At 32.6% G+C, this 20,957-nt stretch overlaps 2 protein-coding genes across 3 annotated transcripts; both read left to right on the top strand.

The window, feature by feature from the left end:
* Nucleotides 1–1,345: 1,345 nt before the first annotated feature.
* Nucleotides 1,346–3,684, top strand: LOC133030249 (probable serine/threonine-protein kinase WNK11). Of its 2 annotated transcripts, none has more exons than XM_061102789.1 (3): nucleotides 1,346–2,036; nucleotides 2,303–2,835; nucleotides 2,915–3,684. In XM_061102789.1, the coding sequence occupies exons 2-3, from the start codon at nucleotides 2,332–2,334 to the stop codon at nucleotides 3,356–3,358; spliced, it is 948 nt and encodes a 315-aa protein (XP_060958772.1). In that variant the 5' UTR covers nucleotides 1,346–2,036; nucleotides 2,303–2,331; the 3' UTR covers nucleotides 3,359–3,684. The 2 variants fall into 2 exon arrangements, with proteins under 2 accessions (XP_060958772.1, XP_060958771.1); XM_061102788.1 differs by having other exon boundaries at nucleotides 1,561–2,036; nucleotides 2,318–2,835.
* Nucleotides 3,685–6,442: 2,758 nt separating this feature from the next.
* LOC133030551 (uncharacterized) lies at nucleotides 6,443–10,388 on the top strand. Its single transcript, XM_061103336.1, has 2 exons — nucleotides 6,443–9,725; nucleotides 9,793–10,388. The coding sequence occupies exons 1-2, from the start codon at nucleotides 6,443–6,445 to the stop codon at nucleotides 10,386–10,388; spliced, it is 3,879 nt and encodes a 1,292-aa protein (XP_060959319.1).
* The last annotated feature ends 10,569 nt before the right edge of the window (nucleotides 10,389–20,957 follow it).

The following is a 20,957-nucleotide window of genomic DNA, read 5'->3' as shown; positions in this document are numbered from 1 at the left end:
AAATTTTATTCTTTTAATTTTACTACACATTTACATTACACTATATATTAACTTTTTTATATTTTTATCAACATTATTAAAATAATATATTTTAAATAATATATATTAATAAAAATATATTAAGAACGTAAAAATCAATGAGGTAGTTACAAAAAAAAAAAAAAAAAAAGCTCACTCTTTCTCCATAACTACATGTAAAGATTTATTTTATTGGAGTTTGTACAAATCTGTTGTAGCTAAATTATAAAGCATTTTAAGGAAGAGTTAATATAAGCCTTCAGCTAAAAATTTTAAGTTTTAGCTATTATGATAACACTAATGGCAATGGGAGTACTCCAAATTAATGAATCATCATCAAATATATATATGGATGAAGATTTAATAATTACATCAAATATGTAATCATTATGATTACATTTATTTTTAACCATCATTATTAAATAATTGTAAATAATTTAAAAATTAAAAAAATAATAATAAATAACTTGTAACTTAATAATTTATTTCTTATTAAAAATTTCTTAAAATAATATAAAACGAAATTATTCTAAAAAAAAATTAATTTAGAGAGAGAGAGAGAGAAAATAATAATCTAATAGAATTTAAGATTTTTGAAGGATCTCTAACTTTTTTTTCCATATATAGAACGAAAAATAGTGTTGTAAAATGAATTACACATTCACCAGATAGAGAATTTTTTTGCTTATATTTTAAAAAAATTTAAAAGTTCTCTGCTATGAAATATTTGATAAGAGCACTCTGTGAATTTGAACCAGAATAATTTATGGTATAAATAACTAAGTTTAATTATCAGTTGTAAATAAATATTTAAGTTTAATTTTTTACCGTAATAATATTTAAGTTATATTTTAGTAAATTCTATAGGTAAGTAAATTGCCACATGATAATCTCTAATTGGTCTACGTCATTAAAAATTTATTTTTTTTAAAAAAATAATAATTTAAATATACCAATAAGAAAATGACACGTAAATAATAATCTGACATTTAACGGTCAATACCTATGGAATTCTAAGAATATAACTTAGGTCCATTACGCTACACTCAAAAAAAAAAAAAAAAAAGAATATAACTTAGGTATTATACCGAAAATTAAACTTATATATTTATTTACAAAATATTTATTTACAAGTAAAAATTAAACTTAAATATTTATGCAACAAATTACCCATTTCAACAACTATTAACTTAATTTACACATTCCCATATCTATAATTATTTTTATACTATATAATGCTTTGTATATACATATTTTTATTTATTTATTTTTTTGTGAAAAAAATTATTATATTATTTGAGCCAAATTCCACCAAAAAAAAAGAATTGAGCCAAATTACATACAGTAGTGGAGAGAATATAATGCTTTATTTATTTATTTTGATGAGGATAATGCTTTGTTTGCTAGTACTGCAATTTTCACTTTTTTTTTTTTTTCAATCTAGTTGCATTATAACTCGAGTTGATGAATAAAATGGACCATTTTTTTTTTTTTTTTGTATTCCCTTTAGAGAGATTAGATTAATCATAGCTTGGATCTATTCAAAAATATGGAGAAGATAATGGGTGGAAATGTGGAAGAGACTAACTCAATTAGTTAAGGAAGCATTATTTATTACTAATAATTTTGTCCATTCATTTTTCATTTTCGACAGGAAAAATCAAGCTTGTAAGAAAATATTATTCAAAAAAAATTGTAAGGAAATATGCTGGAAAAAAAAAATTAAGAAATAGCATCTTATTTAAGATAAAATTATTACTCTTTGTTTTTTCTTGGCCTCTATAGAGCCAGAAACCGGCCAATACATTCAATTCTCTAGATTTTGTTGGTAATAAAAAAGAAGGAAGATATCAATTGCGAATCCACGCTCTAGTGACGACGTCGTTTGAGACTGTCCGACACCTATAAATAAAGTGGCTTTACAATTTGTTTCTTCACACATTCTTAACGCTACTCTGTATACCAATAATCTTTTTTCTCCGAATAACAAAGAAAAACAGGACTTTCTTCATCTCAAGGTATTATTATTCTGTGTCTCTTTTATCTAATTGTTATATACATACATAAATAATTAAAAAGGACTCTCTGTCTCTCCATCTCTTTGGCTAAAATTGGATTTTTTTGTTTTTATAATTCTTTGATGTATTTATATAATATTCAAATTTCTCGTTATATTGACTCTGTTCAAATCAATAATTAAGACAAGAAGAAGATGAAGATGATAATAATTGGAGTTATTAATTTGTTTTGGGAAGGTTAATCATTTTTTTTTTTTTAATTTTAGTCGTGTTGTGGTAAGGTTGATCTTGGAAGATGCTTGTAGAGAACTCAAACAGTGTTGATATAGATACAGAACAATTTGTTGAGGTTGATCCGAGTGGACGGTTTGGGCGTTATGATGATCTACTTGGGTGTGGTGCTGTGAAGAGTGTTTACAGGGGATTTGATCAGAAGGAGGGTATTGAAGTTGCTTGGAATCAGGTGTTGTTAAACAAATTCAGTTATGATCTAACCCTCATCAATCGAATTTACGCGGAAGTTGAGCTATTGAGAACATTGAAGAACAAGTACATAATTTTTTGTTACAGCGTGTGGAAAGATGATGAGCGTAACATCATCAATTTCATCACTGAGGTCTGCACCTCAGGGAACTTGAGGAATTACCGCAAGAAGCATCGTTGTGTTTCGATTAAAGCCTTGAAGAAATGGTCCAAGCAGGTCCTTGAGGGATTGAAGTACCTCCACAACCATGACCCTTGTATTATTCACAGAGATCTCAATTGTAGTAACATTTTTGTTAATGGCAACACTGGCCAGGTAATTACTGATTCTAAATTTGTTAAGAGATAAAGAAATTAGTGATTTCAATAATATAGAGTTGTGATGTTCATTGTAGATAAAAATTGGCGATCTGGGGTTTGCAGCTATAGTAGGCAAGAGCCACTCAGCTCATTCGATATTAGGCACACCAGAGTACATGGCACCAGAGTTGTACGAGGAGGATTACACAGAGATGGTGGACATATACTCATTTGGAATGTGCTTGCTCGAGATGGCTACCATGGAAATACCTTATAGCGAATGTAACAGTGTTGCCAAGATATACAAGAAGGTTGTTAGTGGAAAAAGGCCATTATCTTTGAACAAGGTGACTGATCCAGAAATGTATGCATTCATTGAAAAGTGCCTATCTCAGCCTAAGATGAGACCTTCAGCCTCTGATCTTCTCAAGGACCCTTTCTTTTCTGAACTAGACGATGAGATCACTGACGCTGCTCCAGTTTTGTTGACATATTCTAGTGAGGAGTTCGCCTCTTTCTCACACAATTCTATCTCCTAATATGTCCAATTGGATTTCTAGGGAAATGCTACTACTAAGAACAATTAATTTCCTAAAACGTGAACTATTATTAATTAAATTATGAGAAATGTTAAAAAGCACAAATAGTGTTTAACCTATATAATTTAATATAATAATTTGTAAGTAGTATCACTAATTAATTTAAGTTGACATGTTAGACATCTCTAGTACTTAATAATAATGCTTTTAAAATATTTAGGACAATATTTAATTGTACCAACAACAACATAATATTCATGATAGTGTAACAATTGTACACTAACATTTCCCAAATTTTAATCAAGATTAATGTTATATGCTTTCAATTTAGTTAATTATTTTTCTTTTATGCTCCATACATTTGGGTTCATTTGGTACGCCGTATAAAGGTCGTATTGTATTAAATAATAAAAAGCACTATGTTTGAATAAAACAATGTATTGTATTAATTATTACAACCAAATTTTTAATACAATATAAATTGTATTATTTAATACATAACAAATAATCTGTATTAGCTTGTATTATAATATTAACAAAGGATTCGGGATCAACACCAATATCTGACTCGGACCCGGGACCCGAACTCGAACTTGAACTCGGACCCAAACTCGTACCCGGGACCCGAGACCTGAACCCGGACCGAAACCCAGGACCCGAACTCAGACTTGGACTTAGACTCACACCCGGACCTGGGATCCGGGACCCGGGACCCGAACCCTGGACCTAAGACTCAGACCCAACCGAGACCAAAGACCCGGACCTAAACCCGGGTGCTGAACTTGGGACTCGGGACCTGGACCCAAGACCTGGACCTAGGACTCGGGACTTGGACCCGAGACTCGGACCTATAGTTGGTATTGGGATCGAGTGTATTGAGAATATATTATAACTTTACACAATCTATTAATACAAGTCAATACCAAATATAATATTGTATTAAATAATACTAATACAATACAATAGCGTAACAAACGAACCCTGATTGTTTATATAAAGTAGACTGGCAATCATAACTATTTGAAATATCCAAACTACCAAAATTACGTTATCAATAACAATTTAATTTAATTATTGTATTATTCTCTTTTTATTTAGAAAAAAAACAAAAATATTCATTAATAAGTAAGTTCGACAAAAATTCATAGCATAAAAATATAGTTCATGAAGCAAAATTAATTATAAGAAAGAAAAAATAACGCTAACAATAACATCAGCTAAGTTCTAATATGTCACTAGTGATTAAACATAAAAAAAAAAAAAAAAAAAAAAAAGTGTAAATTATACTTAGTTTTCAAACCAAATAAATATTTGACCGAGTCTATTTACCAATGACTATAAATTATTAATCTTGTGATAAAAATTAGAAGATAACAACCTTATTTTCTAAGTCATAATAAAAGAAATAATATGATCAATAATGTTTCAACATACTGTATCACAAAAAATGAGAGCACATAACATAGAAAAAATCGATAAATATGAATAACAAAGGAAGAAATTATGCAACTTAAATTTTAGCTCCGCAACACACATAAGTCTTGTCTTTTGACATGGTACGATATTCTCTCTAAAAAGTTCATGTTTGGTCTTATACGTGGGGTATACTTTGTCCTTATTTGTCATGGAGCCTGGTAATCAATCTGAGCCTACCATTGAAGAGCAGTATGCGAATGTTCGAATAGAAGATGAGGAAGAAGATAGCCTGATTTATGTGGGCGACGCTGATGATTTGACGGAGATTGATGATAGATGGTGTCTAGTGGGTCGTTTCTTGACTAATAGAGGTGTGGATTTTCAAGCAATGCAGAACAAGATGGCAACGCTATGGCAACCGGGAAGGGGTATGTATGTTAAGGAACTTGATAGTAATCTATTCCTATTCCAGTTTTACCATGAAGTCGATATCGATCGAGTGATCGAAGGGAGTCCATGGACATTTGATAGGGTGCCGTTGATATTTGAACGATTGAAACAAGGTGAGGACCCAAGAATGATCACGTTGAACAAGTTGGACTTTTGGGTGCAAATACACAATCTAACTACTGGTTTTATGTTGGAACGGGTGGTGCGCGACCTAGGCAACTATGTGGGTACATTCATCAAAACTGATCCGAATAACTTCATCGGAGTTTGGCGCGACTATCTTCGGGTTCGTGTCAAGATCAATATAGAGTGCCCGTTAAAACGCAGGAAGAAGGTTGAGAAACAAGGAGGGGTTCACTGTTATGCGAACTTTAAATATGAGGGCCTATCCACTTTCTGTTTTATTTGTGGCATCCTTGGGCATTCGGAGAGATTTTGTGAACAGCTTTTCCATACTCCACTCGATCAGATACAGAAGCCATACACATTGGAATTGAAAGCTACTCCTCGACGGAAGAACTACGCAATCGGGGAGAGATGGTTAAGGTCCGGAGCTGCTTCTAGAGCCGGCGGAATGGCGTTTTCCGAGCATGCTACGACTGGCGAGAGATCTGCGCCCATCAATGGTAATCAGACCAACAACAATCAAGGGAGGCAATCACGGCTGAACCACATCCCACCTAATAATCTGGGATCATCATCCAATCAATCAACTAATGAAAGGGGAAATTCAAATAAGATGGCTATTTCCTTGCCTCAATTGAAGGAAGGTGGTGACATAATTGATCAACCTTCAATGACAGATACCATCGTGGGAGATATTGCTTTGAAGTCAAATATGATAAATAAGGAAACTAGTATTCTTATTTTGGATACTAAGAGGAGAAGGACTGATATTGTTAATGGGCTTGGGCTGAACAACAACCTAGACAATAACACACATGTGGAAGTTACTAATGATGAGCTTGGTGATGTTGGGCCGATCCAGGGTCAAGGTGAGGATATGGATACTGATCTTTTGAAAAATACCACAAAAAACTTGTTTGGGGCGGGTTCTGTTTCACAGGCCCGCCGGGGATTATGAATGTGTTAAGTTGGAATTGCCGTGGGCTTGGGAACCAACGGGCTATTCAGTTCCTTAAAGAGATAGTCTCTCAAAAGCATCCCAATTTCATTTTTTTGTGTGAAACAAAATGTGATAAAAAAAGAATTGAAAGTATGGGCCGAATGCTAAAGTTTGAAGGTGTTTTTGGTGTTGAGGCCCAAGGGAGTTCGGGTGGGCTGGCTCTCCTTTGGAAAAATAAGGATGATGGGCGTGTGTTGGGTTATTCGAACAACCATATTGATTTTCTTGTTGAATCATCTGAGAAAGGTGCGTGGAAGCTTACTGGTTTCTATGGGGAACCTGAGAGGAACAATAGACACCGATCATGGACTCTTCTCCGAACTTTGGCTACCGACTCTACCCTTCCATGGTGTGTCATAGGAGACTTGAACAACATAGTGCGGCAGGAGGATAAACGGGGCGGAAGGCCATACCCCCAGAGGTTGATCGATGGCTTCCAACAAGCACTAAACGACTGCAATTTAACAGATATGGAATTAGTGGGTCATCCATTCACGTGGGAGAAAGGCAGGGGCTCTCGAAACTGGATTGAAGTAAGGTTAGATCGTGCACTCATCAACGACGCTTGGTCTCGAATTTTTCAAGGTGCTTCTCTGCTAAATCTTGAAATTTCTTCATCAGATCACTGTCCACTTTTTTTAGAACCTGAAATTAATCATTGTTTCCCTACTAATCGCAAATTTAAGTTCGAAAATGCTTGGCTCAAAGAACCAATGTGCTTTGAAATAGTAAGGGACTGTTGGGAGAGTGAAGGTGATGATAATTTGCCAAATAAATTGGCACGGTGTGCAGATAAATTGAGTATATGGGGGAAGGAGGTGACTGGAAACTTCAAAGCTCGTATTACTCGCTGCAAGAATGAGATCAAAAGGCTAGCAAATAAAAGAGACACGGCTTCCATTCAACGGCATAAAGAAGTAAAGGAGGAGTTGTTTCATGTTCTTGATCAGAGAGAATCATTTTGGAAGCAGCGCTCTAAACAGCTTTGGTTGAAGGAAGGAGACCATAATAGCAGTTATTTCCATAAGGCTGCCACAACCAGGAAGAGACATAACAAGATAGTGAGTTTGAAGAATGACAATGGGGTTCGGGTAGGATGGGAAAATGGTCTTGATCAAGTGATGAAAGATTATTTCTCAACATTGTTTCAAGCATCTAATTCTACTTGCCAAGAAGTAGTGGATAGTGTTCATTGTTCGGTCCCTAATTCTATTCATGAGAACTTGCACACGGCCATCTCTGAAGAAGAGGTTAAAAAGGCGATCTTTCAGATGCATCCAGACAAGAGTCCTGGTCCGGATGGTATGACACCTGCCTTTTATCAGAAGTGTTGGAGTATTGTGGGGCGTGATGTGGTGAGAACTGTTCAAAAATTCTTCATGACAGGGGAGTTTGATCAGAGTTGTAGTAAAGCCAATATTGTGTTGATTCCTAAGAAGAAAAATCCAGAAGATATGACTCAACTAAGACCGATTGCCCTGTGTAATGTTGTGTACAAAACAATTACTAAGGTAATGGTGAACCGTATGAAGCCTTACATGGATACTATTGTTGCTGATACTCAAAGTGCCTTTATCCCGGGACGTCTAATCTCAGATAATATTCTAATTTCCTTCGAGGTGCTCCACTATCTGAAGAGAAAGAGGAAAGGAAAAGAAGGTTTTATGGCTCTAAAGTTAGACATGAGTAAAGCCTACGACAGGATTGAATGGCCCTTTTTAGAAGCGATGCTAAGGAAATTAGGCTTTGATCAATGGTGGATTTCTTTATTGATGAAGTGTGTAACTACAGCTGAATATATGGTGGTTCATGAGAATAAGGAGATAGGGCCGATTATACCTTCCCGGGGTATTCGACAAGGGGATCCATTATCCCCTTACTTGTTTATTCTCTGTGCCGAGGGCCTCTCGGCTTTATTGAACAAGTATGAACGGGCTGGCCTTATCCATGGGTGTAAGGTGGCGAATGGAGCGTCGCGTATCTCTCATATGCTCTTTGCAGATGATAGCTACCTGTATTGCAAGGCCACTATCTTGGAAGCGAACAGAATAAAAGATATCCTCCAAAAGTTTGAAGCAGCTTCTGGCCAAAAGGTGAACTTTGCAAAGTCGTCCATTTTCTATAGCACTAATACTACCCAGTCGGTTCGGGATAGGATAAGCAACACCCTACACATGTCTATGGCGGATGAAAACAGCTTATACTTGGGTCTACCAAGCACTCTAAGTAGGAACAAGTCTGCGGTGTTGGGTTATCTTAAGGAACGGGTTCGAAAAAGGATTGAAGGTTGGGAGATGAAGTTCTTATCTCGGGCTGGTAAAGAAGTTTTGATCAAAACCGTGGCTCAGTCTCTTCCAAGCTACGCAATGAGTGTTTTCTTGTTGCCTCTAGACATCACGCGAGACATGGAGAAAGCCATGAATAAGTTCTGGTGGCAAGGTGCAAATAAAGCTAAGAGTGGTATTCATTGGTTTTCTTGGGATAGACTTTGCTCACATAAAGCTAAAGGTGGAATGGGATTCAGGCACCTACGGGATTTTAACGTTGCTATGTTGGCCAAACAAGGGTGGAGGCTGCTGTCTCGGCCTAACTCACTTGTAGCTAAAGTCTTCAAAGCTAGGTATTATCCTAATGGTTCTTTCTTCACGGCACAGTTGGGTCCCAATCCCAGTTATGTGTGGAGAAGTGTGTTGGAAGCACAAGACCTGGTTAGAAAAGGCACTCGCTGGTGTGTGTTTGATGGTGAAGAGATCAATGTTCTCAAAGAACCTTGGTTGCCAAGTGAAGATGACCCCTATGTTCATTCAAATCATCCTAGTTTGGGTGAAGCTAAAGTGAGAAACTTAATGGTCATGGAGGGTGGGAGTTGGGATGTTGATATCTTGAATGATTTGTTTATTGAGCGGGATAAGAAGCTCATTTTGGATATCCCTCTCAACATAAGCCACGGCAGTGACAAACTCACTTGGAGTTATGAATCATCGGGAATCTACTCTGTTAAAAGTGGCTACAATTTGCTTCAGAAAATTCATGGTAGATGGGATGGTAACGAAGATGATCTCACCAAGTTCTGGACCAAGTTTTGGAAGCAAAAAATTCCCCCAAAAGTGAAGAACCTGGTTTGGAGAGCTGCCCGAGAGTGTCTGCCCACGCTGCAGCAATTGAAAATTAAAAGAGTGGATGTACAAACATCCTGCCCAGTCTGCCACAGCGAAGATGAATCCGTCATTCACGCACTCATCACTTGCACAAAGGTGAAGCAGGTGTGGGACAGAGTTGGCATCGGAACAACCTCTGCTGCAGCCGAACCAGAAAACTTTCTGGACTGGTTTGTCGCCGTTTACCGCCGCCGGCTGCAGAAAACTGCTACTTCCGGTTCTGTGTTGGGCCATTTGGAGCGCCCGTAACGATGTTGTGTGGCAAAAGAAATCTGTTACTGCAGCCAGCATTGTAGTGTTAGCAACCGGTTACCTTGAACAATGGAAGAATGCTCAAAATTCTCGAATCGAGACGTCATGGTCAGGCCTTAAAGCCGATGACGGGGCTGAGCATTGGACTGTCCCAAGTATTAATCACATCAAGGTAAATGTTGACGCTGCTCTCTTTGATAGTGGTAACAAGTATGGATGCGGTTTAGTGGCAAGAGACCATCACGGCATGCTAATTGAGGGAAATATGAAACTTTTTACTGGTTCGGTTTCTCCCGAAGTAGCGGAATCCATTGGCATTCGTGAAGCGTTAAGTTGGATAAAGAGGCACAATTGGCAACATGTTACACTCGAAACAGATTGTTTAACGGTAGTCCAAGCGATAAGAAGCGAGGTGAAAATGATTTCAATGTTTGGACAAATTATCCAAGAGTGTAAAAATCTGTTGTTAGAATTGAAAACTATTTCTATGTTATTTGTTAAACGATCAGCAAATATGGTAGCTCATAACTGTGCAAGAGCTTCTATATTTTTTCCTGGTTGTATCTTCGATATGGAGTCTGTTCCATTCGACTTGCTACCTTCTTTGGTAGCGGATTTTAATGGTTAATAAAGATGCATTTTCCATTCAAAAAAAAAAAAGGAAGAAATTATGATATCCCTATAGAAACAACTTGAGCCATTTGACAAATATCATAAAGCCAAAAGAGATCGAAGTCCTCTCTAGTTCCTAGGCTAATAATAATCCCTACAGATCTAGTAAGGCGGTGAAGAAATATTATTATACTAAAAAAATCAAACACAGTTTAAAAAACATGAAAATAAAATGAGAAATTTACAATAGTATATACATATTTTAAGTTTATCAGAATATATATATAGCAAAAAGATTACAGTAGGACCTAGCAAAAGTCCTTTACTGGTAGGAAACTTTTTTTGATTATTGATTTTAGATCATGTGGTTATTATGATGTAAAATGTATACTCTTACAATAGGACTGCTTGTATACAATTAAAACTTTAAACATATTATAATAATATTTAATTTTATTTTTCTTTTAAAAAAATTATATTAATAATTAAAAAATTTATAATTTTTTTTTTTTGAATTATTGTTTTTTTAAAAAGTTACTTTGAATTATTTTTATATTGGTATTTATTTTTAAAAAGAATTATTTTTTTTAAACTCATTTTTTTTTTTTGCTTCTCATTTTTTGGTTTTTCATAACTGATGATTTTTTTATGTTTACACCTAGTTTTTTATTTCTTTTGCTTTTAGGCTATGCGTAATTCTAGTATTATTAATTATTTTTTCAATAGTTTTTATCTTATTGTTTGGTTGCTCTTTTGAGACGCCACTTATCAAAAAAAAATATTTATTAATTAATTTTGTATAGCATAAAAACAATAAGATAAGCGTAAAATATATATTCTCAACGAATTTGTAGTTAGCCGTAAAAGTTAATTCTATCTCAAAAGATCGACTGATCAAGCTTCAAGAACAAATGCCATAAAGTTGTTAAAATATTATGAGTCTATTTGGTTTTGTTTTCTAGTTTTCAGTTTTTAGAATTGCGTTTTTAAAAGTGAGAATAGAAACAGTTTATTGTCATTTTAAAAATTTAATAGTGTTTGGTACAAATTTTTTAAAACCATTTTTAGATTTTTTTTTTACAAAAAAAAAAAAAATAATATTTGAACACCATACCATTACATGAACCCATTCGGGTCCGGGTTCGGGTTTGGTTCTGGGTCTAAGATCGAATATGTGAGCAAAAATGTATAATATGTTAGACAAAAAAATTATTTTTGAAAATTAAAAATTTTCTATTTTTTTAGTTTCTAAAACTCAATTTTTAAAAAAATTTAACAAACAGCCTCTATTAGTTTTAAAAAATTATTTTTAGTTTTAAAAAAGAGAAAATACTTTTTAAGTTATAAAGTCAAATAGCCTCTATGAAGTTTTGTTTTTTAATTAAGTAAATATGAGTACAAGTCCAAAATATTTATTATTACCATAAACTTGATTTAATAAATTACAAAACAAAGAACTATTACGTAATCTTAATGGTGATAAGGGGAGAAAAAAAAAGAATAGTAATAAGAATTGGGAAATTTGATTTTCTATACTTAGAAAATCAAAAAATTTGATTTCTAAACCAATAATTTAAACCCTAAAAAACTATACCTTTTTTTTCAAAACCCCAAAAATACCCCCAAACTAAAACTATCTCTCTTTCTCTCTCTATCTAGCCGGTCCCAATAATCCCACACCCCAGGTCCGATGGTCGGACCATGGGGTCCGATGGGGTCCGACCAATCGGACCCATCGGACCCCAAGGTCCGACCATCGGACCTCTCTCTTCCCCTCTCTCTCAAATCGCAGGAAAAAAAAAAATTAAAAGCCGGTCGGACCTTCGGGTCCGATGGGTCCGATGGTCGGACCCATCGGACCCGAAGGTCCGACCATCGGACATCTTTCTTCCTCTCTCTCCAAAATCGCAGAAAAAAAAAATTAAAAACAACCGGTCGGACCTTGGGGGTCCGATGGGTCCGACCGGACCTTGGGGGTCCGATGGGTCCGATGGTCGGACCCATCGGACCCCCAAGGTCCGACCATCGGACCTCTGTCTTCTTCCCTCTCTCAAATCGCAGGAAAAAAAAAAGTTTCAGAGACTGGGGTTGCTCTTTCGGGTTGGGGTTGGGGTCGGAGGGGTTGGGGTCGTGGTCGACGGGGGTGAGGGTGGTGATCGGCGTTGGGGTTGACGTGGGTGGGTGAGGGTGGTTCGGGTGAGGGTGGGCGGTTGGGGTGAGATAGAGGGAGAGAGAGATGATGCAGAGAGAGAGAATATTGTGAGGGGGGTATTTTTGGGGTTTTGAAAAAAGAAGAATAGTTTTTTTAGGTTTTAAATTTTTGGTTTAGGGAAAAAAATTTTTGATTTTCTAAGTATAGAAAATCAAATTTCCCTAAGAATTTGATCTTGACATATATTATATAGTAAACTAATGTACAAAGATTCATATTCATATGTAATTTATGTTATAGATATAGAGAGATTTACATATAATTATTGAGTCTTAAGTGAGGGAAACAGAGAGCTATTTACAACAAAAACCAGTTTAGTGATTTTGTTTCAGTCAATTTTTTCTAATTTTATTTAAAAAAGTGTTTTAGCTATTCAACATATTTAAATATTTATTTGGTTTTCCCAATATAAGCATACTATATATATGTATATATATATATATATGTGTTTGGTGATCAGTTATAAGGAGAAGAAGATTTGGACTGATCAGTTATAAAGCATCTAAATAAATAGTTAGCAGAAAAAAAAATAAACAGTAAAATATCAATTAAATAATGAAAAAATCTCCTATTTTAATTTTATAAAATTTATCTACACTCTATTTTCTTAAGCTTGTAATTGTTAGAGATTTTATTACAATGGAAGAAAATCAAGATATTACAACTCTATTGTAATACAATACAAGGACCAACAAAGAGATTAAATAAATATTACAACAACATAATATACAATATATATACACTATATATGTTATATATAAGAAATGTAGAAGAAGATAAGAACACATGTAATATAATATATATAGCAAGAGAATAATATATATATAAATATATGTATATACTCACTCACAACCTTGAGTGTAGAATAGTAGGGATCACCATGACTTGAACAAGGTATTACACCTTTGTCCAAAAGCTTATTTCCCCCTATCTCTAAGCACTAAGGGAACTCTCTAGGAAATAACTTTGGGAATTATCAAGCCTTAGGGTTTTCTAGCAAAGTGCTTTCTTGATAGAAAACTTCATATCCAAAATGAGCACCTTAGACCTCTTTATATAGTGTTTAGGATATCATCACCATTTGAAATTCAAACTCATAACCCCATAGATGTTATGGACTCAAATGTAACTCCTACACACACCATAACTCCTATAGCATTAAGAATTTCAAATTAAGATGTGTAACATCTTTTTACACTCTTAATGTTGGTGATAATGGTGGAGGTTACTCATAGTAACAAGTAACTCCCAAATGTTACAAAAAGATGACAACTAATATACATTGTCATATGTTACATATTATTAGTTTATTACACATATTTAATCTATATATTATATTATTATAAATAATATAACAATCCCCCACTAGATTAAATATTATCTCTTTAGTAACAAACTTGTAACTTTTGTAACATTTATTTAATCAATCAAAAATATTATATCAAAATATAACATTCCCCCACTTTGATTGACTAAATACACACTTTTAAGAAGTCTTGCTTAGGTGCATTAGATAAAATGTCTTTCGACTTGAATTTTATTTTAGTGTAATTACCACAAAGTTTGATGAAATTTTGGTTGCCGTAGCATTGAACCATTATTCCTTTAATACAAACCGGTGATAACACACACACCCTCGCTAATGCTCACTTGAGACCGCATGTCTCGCTCTTGCACCGTTAATGGCCATGTGCAAAATTCCAATTCATAGACTCTCTAGAGAATACTCTCAATTCTCATAAGAGGCGGCACCACCTCTAGTCCATATAGGTGGAGTTTTAGTGTCTCACCACTCGTTAGACACTTCTTAAGCTTAAGTGAGTTTTCTTAAGCTTAAGCTCCATTAAAAAACCTTTCGGTTTTAACCCTCAATTTTCACAACATGTACTCATCCATAGATGGGACAATTGAGTACAATATTCACTCTATTGACTTGTTATTACCTATTGAACTTAAGACTAGATGTTTACTAGTGTTAAGATAGGTTACCATCAATGAGAGAAACACTAAGGGAGTTTAGGTCCCATCCCTCGAAAATTCATGCTTTAATCTTGTACGGAGATTAAGCGATTTGTTATAACCTCTCACTATTGATTCCATGTGAATCATGCATGCCAAAATATAGTGTTCACATTGTGACCACTTTTCTCCTTAAGTACTTAAGCTTGGAAAATTCAATCATAAAAGATTAATTTTCACACAACTCAAATTCTCAATAATTTTGATACCAAGCATATCAAAATTAAACACTAATTTAGACACTAAATATGTCTAAATTTTCTCATATTAGAGTATACACCCCCACACTTTCACATTTCATTATCAAGAAAATATCTTGATTTTAAAATATAGAAGACCACTTTGTCTCTATAATTTTTCTTAAATTTAATTTCCTTCTTGAAATTATTTTTACCAAAAATTTGACACCAAATATGTCAATATTTTCACTTATGCACATAGCCAAACTTGATTTAGAATCTGAATTCAAAATCAAATAAATTAATCAACAATGTCTCAACACATTTTGATTAAATTTGTGGCTCACCCCCACATTTCTAGCATAAAGTGTATATAAAATATCACTTTTGTGTATTTTCCTCTTGAAATGACTCTTTAAGGACACCTCAAAATACCATTTGGCATTTTTAGTTTTCTCAACAAAACTAAAATATCAAACTCACATTACTACTCATAAAATCATGTGATTATTTTTACCCATAATTTTAAAGTTATCTCCTCAATGAGAGTAACCCAAATATTATACCAAAGTTAACAAAATTTTCATCAATTTTGTTCACAACTTTGATTATTTAAGATTCAAAATTGCTCTCCAATTTTGTTATCTTTTTACAATTTTTGAATCCACCATGATTCACTTTGATTTGGGTCTAAAATTGCTCTTCCAATTTATGACTCATTTCATAAGTTTAGATCAACTACTTTTGATCTATTTATTCTTGCTATGACAAGACAATTCTCATAAGTGTAACTCTCATAGTTCACTTTTCTTATCTCATAAAATGAGATAATTATCACTTTTTATTCAAAAAGAATGTAACTTCTCACAAGTTACAATTTTTTTTTTTTTAAAATCACTATTGAAAAAGAATTTCAAATTCTCTTTATTCACAATATATATGATAATAATCTTCACATCAATAGTAATTAACACTATCAATATTATCATCATATACATTATATAATTTGTATATTAATGTACAAAATTAATATATAACTCCCATGCATGAATTATAACTCTCAAATAATAATTCTATGCTTATTAATATAATATGTATGTGACATACACAATATTAATTATATAAATATATAAGTTATATATCTCATATACATATAACATATATACTTTAATATACATATATATCATATACACATAATACATATATATATTAATTACACAACTATATATGCTACATACCTCACACATATATAACATATATATACATATTAATATACATGATATATATTATATACACATATATAACATATATTATATATGCATGTATCATATAAATACATAAAAATAATTATTTCTACATATTTAATCTCACTAATATATATTATATCACATGCGCTCTATATATATATATAATATATATTACTCATATATATACATGTTATATATTATATATCTCACATATATACATAAAATAACATGATATAAATTTCAAATATCATATATATAATATGATATAAACACATGATCACATATATATATAACTCATATATATATAATATATATTACTATTATATAAAATGGGTGACTATTCAATGGTTACATTTTTATTGTAACCATATGGTTACATTTTTCTTTAACCTGTAATAGCAGGTTACTAATAGGTAGACTTTCCTTTTTTAGATTTAATTAATTATAATTAACTATTTTCTTAAAATAATTAATTAAATAGACATTCCTTTTTTAGAATTATTTAATTATAATTAATTATTTTCTTAAATTAATTAATTAAATATTTAACAAGACTTCTTTTAGTAATTAATATTTATATTTAAATCCTTACTTGAATTATTTTAATAATTAAGCCATTTAATTATAATATTTACAAAAAAATTTATTTTTTTTACAAAAATTAAACTTCTTTTGACACAAATTAAAATTCTCTTCTTATAATAAATTTTCAAATAATTAATTATTTTTAAATGATATTTAATTATTTTGTTACAATTATATGAACTAAGTATGAGACCTCAAGCTAATCAATCGATAACAAGTGCAGCCATTTTTTTTTAAAAAAATCCTTCAACTTATTTCATTTTTTACTTTTTAAATATTTAAATAAAAAAATTAAATAATTATGTGTAATAATTTAAAATTAAGATTACAAGTATAATAAAATTTAAATTATGAAATTATATGTGTATAATTTTAAATTATAAAAAATTTTGCTATAAAATTTTAAATAATTTAAGTATAAAAAAATAAATTGCTAAAAGATCCTTATATAGTAATAAATTGCAAAAAATTAATTAATAATTATAATTAATTTAATTTTAAAATATAATTAATCTTAATTAAAGTTTTATAAGGAAATAAATGATTAGGTTACTTTCAGGTTACAAGTTATTTTTTATTTATTTTTATTTAATTTCCAAATTAATCACAACCATTAAATAGTAATCCAATGGCTTAAAAAAAATGTAACCATGATGGTTACAATAAAAATGTAACCATTGAAACCTCTTCCATATATAGTAAATCACATAATATACACCACCATGTTCACCCATGAATGGTTTTTACATAAAATCTCTTATCCTTGTATTCTCACAATCTTGATTTATCACCTCTTCCATTGAAAAGGGCTAAGCTTTTGATTGTTAGAGATTTTATTACAATGGAAGAAAATCAAGATATTACAACTCTATTGTAATACAATACAAGGACCAACAAAGAGATTAAATAAATATTACAACAACATAATATACAATATATATACACTATATATGTTATATATAAGAAATGTAGAAGAAGATAAGAACACATGTAATATAATATATATAGCAAGAGAATAATATATATATAAATATATGTATAGACTCACTCACAACCTTGAGTGTAGAATAGTAGGGATCACCATGACTTGAACAAGGTATTACACCTTTGTCCAAAAGCTTATTTCCCCCTATCTCTAAGCACTAAGGGAACTCTCTAGGAAATAACTTTGGGAATTATCAAGCCTTAGGGTTTTCTAGCAAAGTGCTTTCTTGATAGAAAACTTCATATCCAAAATGAGCACCTTAGACCTCTTTATATAGTGTTTAGGATATCATCACCATTTGAAATTCAAACTCATAACCCCATAGATGTTATGGACTCAAATGTAACTCCTACACAGACCATAACTCCTATAGCATTAAGAATTTCAAATTAAGATGTGTAACATCTTTTTACACTCTTAATGTTGGTGATGATGGTGGAGGTTACTCATAGTAACAAGTAACTCCCAAATGTTACAAAAAGATGACAACTAATATACATTGTCATATGTTACATATTATTAGTTTATTACACATATTTAATCTATATATTATATTATTATAAATAATATAACATGTAATTGGGTCAATTTGTTTCCCTATAACATAGGAGCAAAAGAAGCAGCCCCATACTAAAATTCCCATATATATATAATAATTTATTTTCATATAATTATATATTTTTTTCTATTATAAAAAGTTATTTTAATTTATTATAAAATGTTTATATAGTAAATATTATTTAATATTTTGGCTAAATGATATGACACGTAGTTAAGTAGAGAACACATCATCAAGAAGAAGATTTGCAAGGTACACCCCGCAGAAAGAAAAGAAGTAAACTCTGGTATGCTCAGAATAAACCACAAGGTGGAGTCCACACACCTAGAAGGCATACACTATGTCGTCCAAGAAGAAGCACCATACCTTGGGCGACATTGCAATATCCCAAAAATTAATTTAAGGGTTGTTATTTTAAAGTTTGCACATCTAATATGACACTCATACAAGGCATAATCTAGCTAGCCTTTAACATGACAGGAAATTGTTGGAAATTATTTTACCAGGATCTTAGATCTACTCACAAGTATGTTGATTAACACCCTAAATATGAACTTTCTAAAACGATGAAATAAACACATATAAAGTTTAGGAAATCTTACATTGGGTGCAGCGGAATTAAATGACTCATTCCGTTTAGATCTCTAACCCTTGTATCCTTTTTGTAGCAGAGTATTATCAAGATCTGAGCCTGGATCTCTTTCTCTAAATCTTTGATGCTAAAACTCCTTTGCTGATGATCTTTCTTCACGATCTTCCTCACTATGATTGAGGTATTGCTTGTTGTGTGTGGGCACTACTCTAATCACTAAGGGGTTTTGAAATTATCAAGGAAGAAGAGAGAGAGAGGGTGGCGGCCAAGGTAGAGAGAGAGGCTCAGGTTTTCTGAATCAGAAGTGTAATTTTCCTGAAGCCTTCACTACCTATTTATAGCATTCCACTAGGGTTAGGTTTGAATTATTTGGCATTAAAATAATGAAAATGTCAGTTTAAATTGCCTACAAAAGTGGTCGGCCATGGCTTATTGGGTTTGGGCCTTGCTTTTTGCAATTTTGCAGTTTTAACACTTTTGTATCTGATTTTCTCAAAAATGCCAATTTTTTAATTCAACCATTTAAATGGCAATTCTAACTATTTAATAACTATAAATAATTATTAAATAATATTGTCATTTATCATATTTATCAATTGAACCATACAAAGTATCATAATTAACAAATATGCCCCTAACAACTCTTTCTTTACAATTTCGCCCTTACTTAGTGAAAATTTCACAAATAGACATAGTCTAATTTGAGAATTGATTAATCAAAACCAATTACATGAGTCTTACAAACAATATTATCTCTACTAGTGCGGGGACCATGGGTCTATATAACCGAGCTTCCAATAAGTAGATCAAGAATTTAGCACTAAAATTCACTAACTTATTAATTCTTCGTTGAATCCACGCATAGAACTTAGAATTGCACTCTCAGTATATAGAATGCTCTATATGTTCCACCATATAGACGCATCATTAGTTATCCATTGTTATAATCATAATTTGATCAATGATCCTCTATATGAATGATCTACACTGTAAAGGAATTAGATTACCGTAACACCCTACTATGTATTTTATCCTTAAAACACTTGACCCCGTATAAATGATATTTCAGCTTATGTGAAATGAGTACTCCACCATTTATGTTCGTTTGGTCAAGCTCGAAGGAGATCATCCTTTGCTTACTATTCGCCAGATAGAAGCTATAGATTCCATGTTTATGTTAGTGCTCCCACTCAATTGCACTACCGTGTTCCCAAAATGTACGTATCACCCTGACCTAAAAGTAGGCTTAACTAACAAATCAAAGAACACGAATAGCCTTTCAAGATTGAGCCTAATCATAACAGGATTAAGAACATTTGATCTAGGATCAACTTGGCGATATTGACTTGAATAGATTTTACGGTAAGTTTAATAAATCTAAGTCAAAGTTCAATATCGGTCCCTTCCGATGCATACTCCATGCATCCAACCTGAGCTTTACTTTAACCAATGTTCTGGAAAGAACATAGCATTTCTCCAAATGCAAGTAAACTCTTGTTGTAGATTATCATATCAGTAAAACCCTGTGTCTGATAAATCTAAGAAACTTTATTCACATAGTCATGTTTACTTTCCAATGTGATGACAACACAATAAACAGGATCAAGTATGTGAAAAGGGTTTAAGATGAATTTATAAATCAAATAAACAAGCAATTGATAAAGTGAACCAAAACATACACAAATGAATGAAAAAAAATACTTCTGTTTCTTTATTGATGTTGAATAAAATAGATTACATTGAAATAGAGTTTTATTTAGGGCATAAAACCCAACAGAAACTTCCGAGCAGAAATATAATTGGCAGGTCCCACATAGGGTTGAACTCCATGAGGTGCTAATTGCCTTCCAAAAAGGATCTGGCCACACCATCATTACGCCGGCCAGAGAAGGAAGTTTGACTCACCTTGTAAGAATGCTCCACGGGTAATCTCACAAGAAAGAAAAGCCTTGAGGAAGACGCGGCCGAGTGACCAACATGCCAGCCAGAAGGAACGATGCTAAGAGTGTCGAGCCAGTCTATCAAAGAATATAGGAGCTTCAATTGATCCTTACTGCACTCTAGAATATATGGATATTTACTCTTTGATCACTCCTTTTACGGAGCCTATCATTACAACATCCCATATAAATAGTGAATGCATACGCAGAGGGAAGGGACTTGAAAATATACTCATGCATCTAAGAGCACTTTGCTAAAAGATATTC

Source organism: Cannabis sativa, chromosome 8, assembly GCF_029168945.1.
Source record: "Cannabis sativa cultivar Pink pepper isolate KNU-18-1 chromosome 8, ASM2916894v1, whole genome shotgun sequence".
Lineage (NCBI taxonomy): Eukaryota > Viridiplantae > Streptophyta > Magnoliopsida > Rosales > Cannabaceae > Cannabis > Cannabis sativa.
This window is presented reverse-complemented; position numbering and strand designations above follow the sequence as displayed.